The 18,002-nt window shown below is 34.6% G+C and overlaps 1 protein-coding gene across 3 annotated transcripts in view; it reads right to left on the reverse strand.

The window, feature by feature from the left end:
- The window catches only part of RBBP8 (RB binding protein 8, endonuclease), an 83,925-nt gene that overhangs the window by 30,089 nt on the left and 35,834 nt on the right, over window positions 1-18,002 (reverse strand). For all 3 annotated transcript variants that reach the window (XM_036009214.1, XM_036009213.1, XM_028524332.2), the window contains exons 5-7: window positions 15,707-15,819; window positions 11,280-11,346; window positions 1,652-1,827 (exon numbers count right to left, since the gene is read on the reverse strand). In XM_036009214.1, coding sequence (XP_035865107.1) covers window positions 1,652-1,827; window positions 11,280-11,346; window positions 15,707-15,819 — 356 coding nt within the window. The remainder of the gene's footprint in view (window positions 1-1,651; window positions 1,828-11,279; window positions 11,347-15,706; window positions 15,820-18,002) is intronic.

Raw genomic sequence — 18,002 nt, forward strand, 5'->3', positions numbered from 1 at the left:
AGTCATTAAGTCAGTTTTAAAATAATTTGCATGGCTCAAAAGTTATCTTGTCTTTTAAACTAAAATTTCAGATTCCAAATAAAAATGATTAGGATAAGATTAAAACAGACAAATCAAATTTTTAAATAGTTATATGTTATTCTCATACAAGAAATATAACAGAAGCTTTTTTTTAAATTCTAAATCCTCACCCTAGGATATGTTCATTGATTTGAGAGAGAGAGGAAGGGAAAGAGAATGACAGAGAGAGAAACACTATGTGAGAGAGAAACATCAATCAGTTGCCTCCCGTATATACCCCAACAAAGGATCAAACCTGCAACTTAGGTATGTGCGCAGACTGAGGATTGACTACCTCAACCTTCTGGTTTATAGGATGACGCTCCAACCAGCTCAGGCACCCAGACAGGACAAACCCAGAAGCTTTTATGGTACAAAAGAAGGCTTTTCTAATAAAGAAAATTGCTGTGATTTGTTTTCCTGAATAATCTCACACATGGATTTAAACATGACCAAAATTATGGAGACGTTATTACGTGACCCCTGTCCTGTCTGATAGACTAAAAATAAAAGACCAATGACTGTTCATTCTAGATCTATGATCTTACATTTTACTTCAGCTTCTAAATGAGTGTAAGATTTTTAACAGTTCTTTTGTTTTCCACTAGATGGTGATGCAAGGTCATATAAAATGATGAAAATGATACCAATTTTATAATATCGAAGAATAAGATTTACTTATTTTTTCAAAGGCATAGATACTGTTAATTTATTTGCATTATAAATATAGGTCTAGAACTGTGTACACTCCTTCCCCCCAAATGCTTTCCCTCTTACAAACAGTTTAGGTTATAAAGTCTTTACCATTTACTATAGATCAATATTAAAAGAAATAATCTTTGCATCATGTCACATATTAAATTTCAGAACTACAAAGAAAAGGTAGTTCCAAAACATTTAACATAAATGATAAGCCACAAGGTAGACACATTAAAATACCATTTCTTGATTACCACCAATTGCTACAAATAGTAACAAGTAAAAATAGCTAGCTAAAGACAGGATTCTCAGTATGGAATAGCTGTAGGCAAGACCTGGAAAATAAAAAAGTTTAGAGCAAGGAAGATCTATACTTGAATTCTGACTCATCTACTGACTTGACAGGGGGCCCTGAGTGAGTTAGTTAACTCTTCTAAAGAGCATCTTTCATCAACTATGAAATACAGGTGCTAATAGCTACCTTGCAAGCCTGTCATGAGAATTAAAATATAGTAATAATGTATTTAGATCACTCAGCATAACACTTAACGTAAGTAAAAATTAATGTTAAGTTCCTTTCCTCTTTCCTTTTATCCCACTCAGATATATGCACATTTTTTAAGTAAACCCCCCCCCCCAAAACAGGAAACTATTTACCATGTTATAAAATGCTGGGTGTTTACATATTGAGAACAACACAAGTCTATACATAATACAGGCAGAAAATGCCTTCCTAGTCACTTCGCTAAAGGAAGTTAAATTATAGGTATAACATAAGTTTATCTGAACAATGACTATCTACCTTCCATTAGATTGAATAACACAAAAACAACAGACAGATACTATTTTTTTTTACAAAACCAAATAACTAAAGTACAAATCTAATCCTTACCATTTGTACACCCAGACTGCTCTGGTTTAGGATGTGTTTGTTCTTTGTATCGGACATGGAGGTTCTCCTTTCTTCGTAGTCGATTAATGCCAGAAAACGAAAAGGCTGTTATTGGTGAATCTGGAATAACATTTTCCTCAGATTCAAGTTCAGCTGCTTGATGCTGTTGATCATTCCTAGAGAAAAATAATGACAATTGAAAGAAAATTAATTCAATAAATATTTACTAAAACACCTACCATATGGTAATTGAGCTACAGCAAAATACAGGTATGAAACTATAATAGATGTAATTCCTTGTATCTAATGTTCAAAATCCAAATATAAGGATTAAAGAAGTACTCAAAAGATTAGAGTGGGAAATATTATTGGGAGATGTGAAGTACATAGTGTAGTTGCTGCCACCTGAAGTGAAATTAAAAGAGTTTCAAATGTCGATCCACAGAGTTTGAGTAAAGGCATGGGTATTGTACACTTGTGTTAGAGAAGGAAAAGTTGGAAGTACATGAATAAAAGCCTCATGATTGAATGTACACATAATTTAGAAAGCAAGAGGAAAGGAATTAAGGTTTTAGAGCATGGAAGAAATGTGACAATCTAGCAACAGTGTGCAAGACTGGGACAGAAAGGAGGAGGCAAGGAAGTCAATTTAGTCAATGGCTATAAGAGTCCAGCCAAGAGCTTCTGTGGGTTTGAACTAGGATGTTGAAAATAGCTATGGAAAGGAAGGGACCGGTGCTAAATAAACACTGTGGCAGTAGAACCAACATGACTTGGCAATGGCAAAAATAGGGTGGTAAATAATATTAACTACCACTCTTGTAGGTTTACAGTGCCATGCACAGTTCAAAGTGCTACATGTATCAGTTTAATTATCATAACTGAATGAGGTATTACTAGTACTCTCATTTTACAAATGAGAAAACAAAGTTACAGAACTTAAGTGACTTACTAAATAAAATAGTAAATAACAGAACCAGAATCTACACCCCGGCGGCCAAACTCCCAGGATAAAACTGTTAACCACTCAAAGTGTTGTCCTTGTGTAGGCCATGAGACAAATGACTGTATACAAGCCGGATTCAACCTCTGAGTGCCTGCCACTGCTGTTACCCAGGTGTTCTTATAGTCTGCTCTCAAAACAACAGTCAAAACTGTCCTATTAAAACTTAAGTTATGTCATTCCACTGATTAAAACTTCCCACTTCTTCCCATTTCACATAAAACACAGGTCAAAATTCTCTTAATGATTTACAAGGTCCTACATGATCTGACTATTCCCCTCCCTATGCCCTCTCTGACCTGGTTTCATACCATGTTCTATCCCAGCCACCTTGCTTCCCTGAGGTCCTCAAACACACCAGACATATCCTGCCGTACTTCTTTGTTTGGAATGAATACCTCCATACATTACACGGCTAATTACCACCTCTCTTTCAAGTCTTTGCTGGAGAGTTTTACTTTCTCATTAAGGCCTACTTTGAACACATTATTTAAAATTGCAACTCTTGCCCTGGCTGGCGTAGCTCAGTGGATTGAGTGCGGGCTGTGAACCAAAGTGTCACAGGTTCGATTCCCAGTCAGGGTACAGCCTGGGTTGCAGGCCATGACCCCCAGCAACTACACATTGATGTTTTTCTCCCTCTCTCTCTCTCTCTAAAAATAAATAAAATCTTAAAAGAAAATTGCAACTCTTCTTCCTACACCCTAGTACTCCTGTTCTGTTATTCTGCTCTATTTACTTACTTTATTCATAGTGTTTACTGCTTTGTAACACAGCATATAATTGACTTACCTACTGCTCACCTGCTAGAATGTGAACACCAAAAGGTTAAGGATCTTTGGTTTACCAACACTTATAAATGTCCACATGAACAGGCACGTAATAGGTACTCAATAAATATTTGTTGAATAAATGAATGAATATGAGAGATTCCCAGATTCCACCAGAAAAAAAAAATTGTGCTGATCTAGGCATATGTCTAACTCAGGTTAGGACCAATGGCACCTAAAGACTAGGTTTGGATTCAATTGTAGTTTCTGAGTAAAGTTAATTAATTTTAATTCAATCGACTGTTCCATGTCAAACCATTACTGACTTTATATGCCAACTAATTTTTACCAGTCTGTCAGTCATTTAGGCTTGACGTGATAAAACCAGTCTGTCTTATTATACTCACTTCAATTTGTAATACCATCTATAAACAAACATTAATATGAAAATTTTATAAACTATGACCAACAGAGATTTTTTAAAACATTAGCAGAGTAATTTTTTTCCAACATTGAGCTATATATTAATTTCCTGGATTACATTAGTATTACTGTGGTCTATAATCCCATATTCTATACTGAAGATCTTTAGAGTTATTCAGAGCTAATATCTCATTTTAAATTTTCCCCTACAAGTTCTACGGTCTTACTCTGGAAAAACAGAATAAACTAGTCTTATAAAAAGCCTTATAAATTAATGGAGTGTGAAATCTATCCAACCCCACTTTAAACACATCATGGCCTACCTGCCTATTAGTCATAAAAATTCAACCTGAAACATGAATGAGTCAGGAGAAGAAAATGATTTCCTGGCAGAGCCAATCTAGAAGTAGCTGGGATCACAAAAGAAAGGAAAAAAACCAAACCAGTCAAAAACTAGCTGTAAGTAGAGATGTCCAAACTAAGTAAACAAGTGCTGGCTTTGTCATCCTATGTCTATCCTTTGTTATTTAAAAAAAAGAGAGAAAAACAAAGAAAAAGCAACTTTCATGGTCTCACCTCTGATTACAGCTTTTGGTTAAATTAACTATGCACCCTAGTTATCTTTCTCCTTTCACTTTTCCTTCTAATGGCCTGCAAGTACATGGGTTGTTTTTTTGTTTGTTTGTTTTTGGTTATTCAGTTTATTTGTAGGTTTCCCCTTAAATTCTTGTTAAAACCATTTTATTTTTTTTTACCCTACCCCCTCAAAGATCTATAAGGATACAAGGTCTCCCTTCATAAAGTCTGTAGAGATTTTTAACTTTCAGCTTTTCTCCTCTACTCCTCTAAAGAACTTACATTCTTCCAGTTAAAACATAATTTAAACTTAATGAAACGGTTAACAACCATCAAGTTCAATTAAATGATTTTTAAAAATGGGAAGAAGAGACTTCCAGTCAAAATGGATGTATAGGCAGACACACTTCACCTCCTTGCGCAACCACAAGAAGAATCAAACAAACAAAACAAAAAATACCCAGAAATGCTAGAAAATAGAACTGTATGGAAGTCCAACAACCAAGGACTTAAAGAAGCCATATTCATCCAGACAGGTAGGAGGGGCGGAGATGGGGAGTTGGGGAAGAGAGGATGTGGTGTGGTACAGAGGGGTGGCAGCAGCAGTGACAGAATGGGTGGTTTCACATTCACATGTGGTGGATAAAAATTGGAGGGATACCTTGGGAGCAAGTAACCCCAGACCAGATTGCACAGCCCAGAGTTCCAGTGCTGGGAAGAGAAAGCCTCCTAACTTCTGGCTATAAAAACCTGTGTGTGTGTGCGTGTGTGTGTGTGTGTGTGTGTGTGTGGTGGGGGGGGGTGTCACAGCTGAATAAACTCCTGGTTTCTCAGAAGAGACCGTTTAAAGGGTCCACAACATATGCAAACCTACCCACTCTGGGAATCACCAACAGGGCAACAGCTAGAAAGGTGCCAGTCGCATACGGGAAGTGGGTGAAGTAACTGGAAATGGGGCAATTGCCAAGCAAATCTCCAGATGCCAGGCAGCAGCACTGTCCCCTCTCCGACCCCTCCCCCACACACAGAGCCACAAAGCAGTGAAGTGGGTTGCCCTGCTCTGGCAAATACCTAAGGCTCCACCCCATACAACTTAACAGGAATGCTAAGACAGGGAGTCAAAGCAGCTCTACCTAATACAGATAAACAAACACAGGGAAGTTGCGAAACTGGGGAAACAAAGAAATATGGCCCAAATGAAGGAAGAACAAAACCCTAGAAAAATAACTAAATGAAATGGAGATAGCCAACCTATCAGGTGCAGAGTTCAAAACACTAGTGATTAGGATGCTCAGAGAACTCATTAAGTATGGCAAAAAACATTAGGGAAGAAATAAAGGCTACAGTAAGTGAAATAAAGAAAAATCCAGAAGGAATCAACAGTGAAGGGAAGGAAGCTGGGATTCAAATAAATGATTTGGAACATAAAAAAGAAATAAACATTCAGCCAAAACAGACTGAAGAAACAAGAACTCAAAAAACCAAAGAGAGTATAAGAAGACTCTGGGACATCTCCAAAAGGTCCAACATCTGAATCATAGGGATGCCAGAAGGAGAAGAGGAACAGCAAGAAATTGAAAAATTATTGGAAAAAATAATGAAAGAAAACTTTCTTAATTTGGTGAAGGAAATAGACATACAAGTCCAGGAAGCAGAGTGTCCCAAACAAGTTGAACCCAAACAGGACCACACCAAGACACATCATAATGAAAATGCCAAAGGTTAATGATGAAGAATCTTAAAAGCAGCAAGAGAAAAGCAGAGTTACCAATAAATGAGTTCCCATAATACTATCACCTGATTTCTCAAAAGAAACTTTGCAGGTAAGAAGGGACAGGCAAGAAGTATTCAAACTGATGACAACCAAAGACCTACATCCAAGATTGCTCTATCCAGCAAAGCTATCATTTAGAACGGAAACGCAGATAAAGTGCTTACTAGACAAGGTAAAGCTAAAGGAATTCATCATCACCAAGCCATTATTACATGCAATGTTAAAGGGACTTATTTAGAAAAAAGAATAATATTAAAACTATAAACATTCAACTGACAAACTCACAACTATCAACAACTGAATCTAAAAAACAAAAACAAACTGAGCAAACAACTAGAACAGAAACAGAATCATAGATACTGAGATCATTTGGAGGGTTATCAGCTGGGGGGAAGGGGAGAATGGGGGCTAAAGGTACAGGGAATAAGAAGCATAACTGGTAGGTATAAAATAGACAAGGTCATGTTAAGATAGTATAGGAAATAGAGAAGCTGAGAAGAACTTATATGCATGACCCATGGACATGAACTAAGGGGGGATGGATTGTTGCAGGGAAGAGGGGTATAATGGCAGAGGTTGGCAAAGGGGGAAAATTTGGACAACTATAACAGCATAATCAATAAAATATACTTTAAATTTTTTTTAAGTAGTTTGTGAAATTTTGTGCTGGAGATTTCTCACTAGATGATGTTCCATGGCTGGGTGGACTAGTTGAAGTTGATAACGATCAAATTGAGACATTAATTGAGAACAATCAATATTATACCACGCAGGAGATAGCTGACATACTCAAAATATCCAAATCAACAAAGTTATTGATGAAAATTTTAAAAAAGAGGGAAGTAGAGAATTTCCTAAAATACAAACTAGTGATTCTGATACCCTGGATCTCTTAAAACCCGTATAAACTCATTATATGAATAATTCAAATAAGACTAGTTTTAAAAAATAGCACTATGAAACCAGCTGTTCTGAGGAATGTCTTATTCTGCATTTGGCTCTCAAAAAGACATTGGATAAAGATTCTCTTGACATCTTGTTGGAATTAAAAAGAAGAAATATAAACTCAGTATTAACAAAGACTGACTCCTGACTAAACAATTATCACACAAAGAATTATCATTAATGAAGGGAATTTGTAGTGGCATGTCTCATGGCTCCATCCTCAGGGGGTAGGTTTTATTCAACATTTTAGTAATGATTTTTGACACAGGGTACTGGTGATAGAATATTCATCAAATAAATGGAAGACACAAAGCTGAGAATAAAAGTTACCCTAATACTTAGCAGGAAATAAAATCCACACATGAGGAGACCTCCGAAAGTTGGAATAGTAAGTCAAATTTAACAAAACAAAATAGAACAGGATAAATGTGAGATATAAGCATCACTGAACTGAGTCTGACAAGAAAGAATCCAGGTTCAGCCATCTACATGGTGATACTATGTAGGCAAATGTGTGAGGCTGTTTTAACAGAAAAGTATAAAAGGGTATACAAACCCTGAAGTGAAGTATATCCGGGTTTAAACCCTGGATCTGACACTTACTAGTTACACTGTGTAAGTTATTTAACCTCTATGAGCCTCAGTTACCTGTAAAGTAGGTATGCTACTGTATGTTCCTACTTCATTTTTGTAGGCAAGTTGTGAAAAGGAAAAAAGCATGTAAGGATACCAATGCCCAGAAAGTAGGTATTTAATAAACAATGCTATTATCTTAAAATGAGGGAGTAGGCTAAATGATACAAGGTTTCTTTGAAAACCTATGATGAAGCCATGACTGAATTCCTGTACTTAGAGCTAAAACAAGTTTACAAGTAGAGGATAGGGTGTAGTATACCCATAATGAACCACCCTAGTATATATGTTTTGACCACATTAATATAAATGAAAAAGATACAGAAAAAATGGATCTATTACTCTGTTGGTGAGACTACACCTGGAATACTGAGTTCTTAATTAACATATTGACAAAACTAAAACATTAAAGAGAAATGGTATTTTGACCAGTCTTGAAGTCATACCACATGAGAAACAGCTCATGAACAGAGGACATTTACTCTAAGACAAGACTCAGGAGGGCCATGATGCCTGTCTTCATGCACACAAAGGACTACCATGTAGAAAAGGCCCGAGAAACCAAAATCAGAATTGACAAATATAACTTACAAGTACAGCGATTCCTACACAGAGTTAGAAAGAACTTTCTAATACTTTCATCTCACTAAAAGCAAATAGGCTTGGGAGAGAGTGAATTTGTGCTAGAGGTGTTCGTTCAATGATATTTGTTAAAGAAGTCATACAAGGAATTCAATTCAGAAGACAGCAGCGTAGTTCATCTTAAAAAACAAAATAAAACCAACTTTATTTTTAACTGTCCACTCAGAAGAGGGCAGCAAATGAAATGAATCCTATAGTCTTTAAGTGTATGAACTTAACTTTAGACTCTTGATTTTCACTGAACCAGCACATCCATTTCCTGAAACAAAGAGTAATGACCCCAATACCTAGCTTATTTAATTATCTGCTTTCTGTGGCTGGTGTGCTTGTGTGTGTGTGTGTGTGTATCAACTATTAAACTTTATAATGACAAATTGTTACTGAATAATTTCCCACTATAGTGTCACTAAATAACTGTCCTACTATATAAGGCATCTGTAACATCAAAACCAGCTTAGGTGAGTTAGCATTATTGCATTTTACAAGCAGAAATATAGGTCAATATTTTTTTCTAAAGTTCAGGGGAATTTCAGGCACATAACAATGTTACAGCTAGGTAGTTAGAGGAAACCAGGTACCATCATGAGACAACACTTGCTATTTTTTTTTTAAGCTGCCAAGAAAATTTGCTCAAAGAGAGCAAGCTACAAAGAAGTTGCCTTATAAGAATAACAACTATCTTAAATTTCAAGAGAGAATTGAAAGACACAATAAATTACCTCCTACACTATTTTAACTAAGGCATATCTTAAATAAACATACTTGCCCTGAGCTCAACCACATGATTAATATTTACTGTAATTTAAACTTTAGCTTTTACATCTTTTCTAAAATATCAAAGAGCCTCAACAGGAAAAGTATATAAATTTTTGAGAACACTAAAAATAAACTAATTTTAAAGTAATCAGAATCAATATTTCTACTAAGCAAGTGACATTATTTTATTTCAATATACTTTATATACCTTGGTTGTTGAGGTAATTCTGTATTAACCACTATATAATATGTAAATATTATACATCTTCAGTATTCATAAATGCCAAGGTTGATATATTCAAAATATCTTAAGCTACCTGTGCTAAATAACTTCACATAATATAAATTAATATAGGTTGGCAATTATCTATGTAATCTTTGGAAGCAGATGTAATTCAGAGTCCAGATTCTTTTCTTTACATGAAGGATAATATAGGGCATAAACAGATTATTACATAACACCTCCAGTGGAAGTGTTACAATCCTGCCGTCAAGCACATCGATATTTTCACAGCAAAGCACTGAATACTCACATGAAGTGGTAGGATAAATAAGAACTATAAATAGCATCCTGTCAGTTAAGGTAAGGTTCAGTTGTGAATAATATCTCAAAAAAATATGTCTAGGTTTTGGAATTATATAAAAAGATTGTGAATCTATGTTCTAGCCTCACTTCAATCTGTAACACGAGGATATTTTCACGTACACATTTGATAACCTCAGTCTGATCCCTAGCCTTCTTTCTTCATCAAAATTCTCTTTGGCTACCAGTATACAGTGGACTGATCACGTGGGAGGAATATCAAAATCCCCCTGGACATCCACTACACAAAAATATACTGATAAGGATATTAACTCCACCTGTAAGGATATGTTTATACAAAAGACAATAATTATTCTAAGCCCAAAAAAATGTTACCTCTGCATAGTTTGTACCAAAATTATTATACATGTCTACTCAAATACAAATCTTTAAGAGTCCTAAACCATTAGGATTATCCTAAATCCTAATTCTTAAAAAAAATCATAAGCTTTATGTAAATGGAAAATGAAAGGCAGTCATATCTCCTCTCTGCATCAGTCAGGCCATACCCCCCAGAATAGATAACTGTATTTTGCCATGTATAATACATGCTTTTTTGCCCAAATTTTTGAGGGAAAAGTAAGTATGCAAATTATACATGGGTAGTACTAATTCTGTATCTATATAAATGTTTTAAATTCTTTTATATATGCTGCTTACGCATTAGAAGTATAACTCTAGGAAGCAATAATGATACCTATATGCAAAATAATACCCTGGAATATAATTGGTTTTGTTTCTAAATATAAGTAAATAAAAAGTTGAATTAAAATGAAAGACTTTCTTTCCTGAAAGTTTTGGCCAATAATGTGGGTGCAGATTATACAGTGGGAGCACATTATACACAGCAAAATGCAGTCTTTTTTTTGAGATGCTGTCGCATAACGAAAAGAACAGAGGCCTTAAGTCAGAAAATATGGGTCTGAGTGATGGTGTTATAACCTACTAGCAGTGAGACCAAGGCTAGTTATTTGACTTTGTGAGCTTTGGTTTCCTCATCCATAAAGCAGAGATAAAACTACCTTGAAGAATCATAGTGAACAACAGAAATAATAAACATGAAACACAAAGAAGAGTAACTGGTAAATAGGATAAAAGTTATTTTTATTCTTTAAGAGTGTGGCCTGCCAAGTGTGTAAGAAGAAATACTTATTCAGTTTGTTTTTATGAAGCTTCTGGGACAGGGCTGGAAGAAAGGTAACAAAACCCAAGTATTTATTTGAAATATAAGTATTTTAATAATGTACTATTTATAATAATCATTAAAATTAAAATGCTTTAATATGTTCAGATATTTTTCTCTATATACTCTCACAGTAATCTAAGATATGCATATACATTTTTTGTATGTACTCACAAATCATGAAAAATAGTGATTTTATTTTTATTGCAAAAGTTTTTAATTTTTTAAAATGAAACCTGCAACTCAATTTATCTTTAGTTTGTGAAGCGAAGTAAAACAAAGAAAGAAAAATTGGCAAAAAAAATTCACTTTTCTACTGCAATTTAGAAGAAATACTTACTCCATTTTCTGCTGCAGCTGTTCAGAAAGCTTTTTATTTTCTTCCTGTAGAGTGTTCTTTTCATTCACTTAAATATAATGTGAAAGAGAAGTCACATACTATTAACTCCATTAACATATATGTCAGTCTTTTTCAATAATGCCAACAAGTATAGAGACATTAGGATTTCTAGTGCTAAGTCAAAATGTTAGTCAGGGTTAATGTTACCATGAAAAACTAATTTGTTACTAGGTAGTGATTACATCTCATACTGTGCCAGTTCATGTAAATGACTGACTGATAGTTTTGTGTAATGTGTGTGGGCAAAAAAACCAACAACAACAAAACCCCCCCAAAAACCCTCATGTACTGGGGAGCAGAGTCTAATTATTCATACTGAGGACAAGAAAGCATTCCATCTGGTTACTCAGTCCTACTAATTTCAAATACCATTTAGTGAGAGTCATTTATCTTGAAATAAATCCAATTATAAAAGTAATAGAACACTGAATATCAGCGTAATTTTTAAAACAGAAACACACATCATATTTTCTTTAGTAATTCTTTGTTTCATGAATAATTATGGTATCAATAATGTAAACATATCTACTGAAGTAGTATCTGTTTGAATTTACCTCAACTAAGTTTTCTTACCTATCCTTATTTAATTTATAAAGCAGAAACTCAACTTTGGGCCAGTACAAAATTCTTATCAATCCTTAATATGATGTCAGTGGTTAAGCATGTGTTTTACTAGTAGGAATATACACAAGAGATTGATTTGCAATAAATACGGTGAACCTTTACCAAAGACAGTTAATCATATTCTAAAAATTTGTTAATTTAGTATTTTAGAAATCTAAACATATTTTTCTACATTGAGTAAACAAAAATTTTTTGACTATTAACAATTTGTGAGGTTGCTAGACTACCTCCTGTGAAGAATCTAAAAAAACTTCAGATTTGAAAAATGACCTAAAGAAAAGTATAGTCTAATGAGAGATAAGCTATTATATAAACATGTTTTATACAGCTAAAAGTGACAAAATACAGCAAGGAACAAATAAAGTACTAAAGTAAATTTCAAGGAAAAAGATTTCTCTGGGCACTTGAGAAGATCAGAAAAGAATTCATCACAAAGAGGCCAAATGAACTGGATAGTAACTATTCTATGCAGAGAATTAACTCAACAAAGTTAGAAAGGGACTGGGTAGCCCTGGCTGGATGGCTCAGTTGACTGGAGCATGGTCCCATACACCAAAGGGCTGTGGGTTCCATTCCCAGTCAGGGCACATACCTAGGTTGTGCGTTCACTCCCTGGTCAGGGTGCGTGTGGGAGGCAATTGATGAGTGTTTTTTTTTTCACATTGATATTTCTCTCTCTCCCTCTTGCTCTAAAATTAATAAACATATCCTTGGGTGAAGATTAAAAAATAAAGACAGACTAGGTATAATAAGTGGTAGAAAGTCTTTAAAAGCAGGCTAAGAAGTCTGAAATTCATTTAAAAAAATTATCAGTTATTTTTCACAGATGAATGATGCAAAGACTGATTTGTTAGTAGGACTATTTACCAAAGTAAGAAGAAAGCACTGACAAGTCAGGCAGGCTACTATTAACAAAATGAGTATCAGGACTAATGTGCAAAGTGAAGAAATAGTGAATGAGAAAAAGCAAAAGAGTTGTTACAGAGGCAGATTCAGTAGTTATCTGGCAACTCATCCTTTGTAGGGTAAAAAAATGTCAAAGATTCTGATTAAGATGGTTTACTTGACTCTTCCTGTCCAAATCCAATGAAATGACAAAACAACTCTAAAGGAAAGTCGATTACAATACTGGAAAACCAGAAAGGCTGTCACTAGCAGATCAGAGCTAAAGTGATTCACAACAGGGTTAAGATAGCAACTTTATATTGTTAGAAATGCATGGCAAAATTTCAAGACTGATCAAAAAGAACAGAAATAGGAGTTAAAAAAAACAGTAAAAAATCAAATTAAAACTGTGGCACTTGGAATGTGTCCAAAAGTAAGTGACGCAACCAGGACATTTTCCTTCAATAAATTGATAGTACCACAAAAAAAAAAAAAAAAAAAAAAAAAAAAAGAATCAAATTAAAATAACAAGAAAAACAAATACCCTCAAAATTCAGTAACTGGGATGACTGCTTGGTATGGGTCAGTGTCGTCCTACAAACTGAAAGGTCACTGGTTAGATTCCCAGTCAGGGCCCATACCTGGGTTGTGAGCTCAGTCCCAGTTGTGGGCATGTGAGAGGCAACCAATCCATGTTTTTCTAGCACATCAATGTTTCTCTCCCTTTCTTTCTCCCTCCCTTCCCCTCTCTCTAAAATATAAATAAAATCTTTTAAAAATTCTATAACTAGGAAGAGTAATGACAAAAAAGAAAAGTAGGATAGGAAAAAAAATAGCAATAAAACAGAAACACCAAGAACTCATAAATATTAAGTTTTGATTCTTTTTTTTTTTAGATTTTATTTATTTTTTAGAGAGGGAAGTGGGGGGGGGAGAGAGAGAGAGCGAGCGAGAGAGAGCGAGAGAGAGAAAGAGAGAGAAAGAGAGAGAAAGAGAGAAATATCAATGTGCGGTTGCTGGGGGCCGTGGCCTGCAACCCAGGCATGTGGCCTGACTGGGAATCGAACCTGCGACACTTTGGTTCGCAGCCCGCGCTCAATCCACTGAGCTACGCCAACCAGGAAGTTTTGATTCTTATAATAACTTTGGAATTTGACTTCATTGATTTTTCTGTTGCTCATTTTAATATAAAATTAGGTTTCCCGAACTTTTCCATAATCATATCAGTGGTACTATGAGTGATGTTATTCTGAGACTACTAGCTAGTAATATGAGATTAAAAAATGAGTAATTAGGAGGTATTTTAATTCTATTATTTCTGTGTTCTTGAGAACCAGGATTCTCAGTGTGGAAGAAAGGAGATATAGGTGTTATTAGAGAAAAGATTAGTAACAGACCTATAGTCTAAAAAACTCACGAAGTATTTTAGCTATCTGAAAATCAGACAAAGGATATTCAAGTCATTCATTCAAGAAGAAATGCAAACTGAACATCATGTGAAAAGATACTTGATCTGGACAATAATAAGGAGAATGCTAATTTTAAAAAGGTATCATTCTTCGCATACTACATTATTATCAACTACTACATTTGTCCAAAATTGAAGAAGATGTAGGGAAATGGATAATTTCAAACACTCAAACAAACAAAATAATTGAGCTGTCAATAGATATGAGAATGGCTAAATAAATGACATCTATACAATGAAACATCTACGCTACAATGCAGCAATGAAAAAGAACACTGTCCTATTACTTAAAGCTACATCTTTTGCTTACTTGGAATTTTTGGCTATTTTCAGACAGTTAAAGTTACTGGAAATCTGAGTACTATACATAGACATTACTGGAGATTATCTTCAGTATCAATGATAACATAATGATGGATCTCCACTATGTTTATTGAAATGTAATGTTAATTTCTACTCATTATCTTATATTCCTTAATAAACACATGCATGTATTCACACAAACACACAATAGAATCTGTAGACCTAACTATATTAACATGCAAACACTTCTAAGATATAACATACAATAACACATGTCAGAACAAAAAGTATTATATGATTCCATTAAAATTTAAAAGACAAGACAGAGACAGGGAGAGACACAAACCTGGACCTGGAAAGATACTTATCAGACTGTCAGTAGTAACTACCATGTTCTTTTTATCTCTTTCTAAAATAATAAGCATGTATCCATGCATTTTTTGCTTGAGTAACACAATAGAAAAAAATATAGTCAAGATGGAATTAGGCTGGAAAAGAAGATTAATTGTATTTTGGACAAGTGGACTGTCAGTTGCTTATAGGGAATCCAGGTAAGGGTGACTAAGAGTATATGAACAGGTCAAAGAGAAAATTAAGAGAGGCAGTAGAAGAGAAAAAGGTTACAAGAAAAAGGCTAAGAGTGAGAGAAACCCTACATTAAGTGGATAAGGAGCCTAACTGAAAATGGTATACCTGTAATAGTACGTCATAAAAAGCAAAAAAAGTATACACTTCTGTAGAACACTAAATTGTTTGCCTTGTATTTAACTTAACAGTCAAATTACATAAAATAAAGATAAAGCCAAAGAAGCAAATATAGACATATCTGTAAGAAATTTGCTTCTTGTCTTAGAGCTGGTGAGACTTCAGGGCCAATGTGGACAACATGTACATAACCTTTTGTTAAGTATTTCTTACTAAAATAATAAGATTAAATCTAACAAAGGGAAAAAGGACATTTAAACTTTTTCCTAAATAAGAAAAATACATGTAAACAATCCATTTATTTGGTTGCAACCAATTTACTAATAGGTTTTAATAGTATATTTTGCTTTAAATACTTATTAAATGAAGAAAGGAAACTTACTAAGTTCTGTGATAAGTTTAAGATTCTGTTGCCGGATATTTTCAAATTCTTGCTGTTTTTTTCGCATATGTTCTTCAGTTACTGCACAGCGATCACATAATCCTGCTCTTAATCTACAGAACAAAAACAAATTATTTTTAGGATAGAACTTAAATGTTTTCATAAAAAAAATAAGTAAGCAGGTGAGGTGATTGGATGCATTAAAACCAGAGGGTAGAAATTCTCTCAAAATGTATATATTTATCAAATCACTAAGATGCACACTTCATTTTACTATTTTATTTGTCAATAATACCTCAATAAAGCTGAAATTCAAAGAAAACATCAAAATATTTTCTACTGAAAGATATTTATATTTGTACCCCAAGATTTTTATAGTTTATGAAGATCTAAAGAATTGACTTGGCAAGTATAGAGAAAATTAACTGGTTTTATGATATATTCACATCTTTAACAAATTCTGAAATAGACTGAAATCATACTATGACATCACTTTCTACAGACTGCAATTCTGAGTGAAATTCTGCAAAAATATGCCAATTTTAAACTTTACTCAAGGCAACTTATTTATTGAAGAAACTAACTTTGTTTTAATTTATTATTGCCAAAATATGAACCCCAGTCCAGGGCAGAATTATATTTTAAGAATGCTTGCAGTTGCTTTGCTTAGCATAGATTTTAACATGAGTGCTCAACAACTTTTTATAGTTGAATTAATACTAAATATCAAGGAATTCAAAAGCTTTTTTCTTTTTTAATCCTCACCTAAGGACATGCTTATTGATTATAGAGAGAAAGAGAGGGGGAAAGAGAGAAAAACATCAATGTGAGAGGGAAACAGTGATTGGTTGACTCTCGAATGCACCCTGACCAGGGATAAAACCCACAACCTAGGCATGTGCCCTGATCAGGAATTGAACTTGCAGCCTTTTGGTTTATGAGACAATGCTCCAAAAGAGCCACACAGCCAGAGCACTATGAACATTTTAATAATGTTAATTCTTCCAATCCATGAAGACTATATATGCTTCCACTTATTTGTATCTTCCTTAATTTCTTCAAGTATCCTATAGTTTTTCTCATATAGGTCTTTTACCTCCCTGGTTAAATTTATTCCTAGGTAGCTTGCTATTTTTTGTTGTTGTTGTTGCTGATGCAACAGTAAAAGGGATTTTGTTAGTTTCTCTAATAGTTCATTATTGGTGTATAAAAATGCCATCAATTCCTGAGAATTAATTTTGTACCCTACTTTGCCACATTCATTTATTAGGTCTAGTAGTTTTTTGGTGGAGTCTATAGAGTTTCCTATGTAGAATTTGTTGTCTGTGAATGAATTTTCCTCCTTTCCAATTTGGATGCCTTTCTTCTTGTCTGATCGCTATACCTAGAACTTCCAGTACTATGTTGAATAAAAGTGGTAAAAGTGGACATCCCTGCCTTGTTCCTTATCTTAAGGGAAATGTTTTTAGTTTTTGCCCATTGAGTATGATGTGGCTTCAGGTTTTTCATATATGGCCTTTATTATGTTGAGGTATACTCCCTCTATTCCTGCTTACTGAGTGTTTTCATTATAAATGGATGCTGAATTTTATCAAATGCCTTTTCTGCATCTATTGACATGATCGTGTGTTTTTTGTCTTTCATTTTATGTGATGCATCATGTTTGCTGATTTGTGGATATTGTGCCAGCCTTGCATCTCTGGGATAAATCCCACTTGATCATGATGTGTGATCTTTTTAGTCTATTTCTGGATCCAGTTTGAAAACATTTTGTTGAGCATTTTAGCATCTATATTCATCAGGGATATTGGCCTATGATTTTCTTTCCTTGTTGTGTCTTTTTTTTGGAGGGAGTGGGGGAGATTTTATTTGTTTTTAGAGAGGGGAAGGGAAGGAGGAAAAGAAATATCTATGTGTGAGAGAAACATTGATTGGTTGCCTCTCACACATGCCCCTACGAGGGACTAGGCCCACAACTTAGGCATGCACCCTGACTGGGAATCAAACCAGTGGCCTTTTGCTTTATGGGACAATGATCAAAGAACTGAGCCATGCTGGTCAGGGCTCCTTCTTGTGTCTTTATCTGGTTTTGGAATTAGGATACCAGCTTCATAAAAAGGACTTGGAAGTCTTCCCTTCTCTTGAAAATTCTGAAATAGTTTGAGGACAGGTGGTAGTTGTTCTCTGAGGGACTGCTAAATTCACCTGTGAAGCCATCCTGTCCAGCACTTGTTTCCTGGGAGTTTTTTGATTACTGTTTCAATTTCTGATTCTTAGTTTGGGAAGGCTGTATGTT

Source organism: Phyllostomus discolor, chromosome 9, assembly GCF_004126475.2.
Source record: "Phyllostomus discolor isolate MPI-MPIP mPhyDis1 chromosome 9, mPhyDis1.pri.v3, whole genome shotgun sequence".
NCBI lineage: Eukaryota > Metazoa > Chordata > Mammalia > Chiroptera > Phyllostomidae > Phyllostomus > Phyllostomus discolor.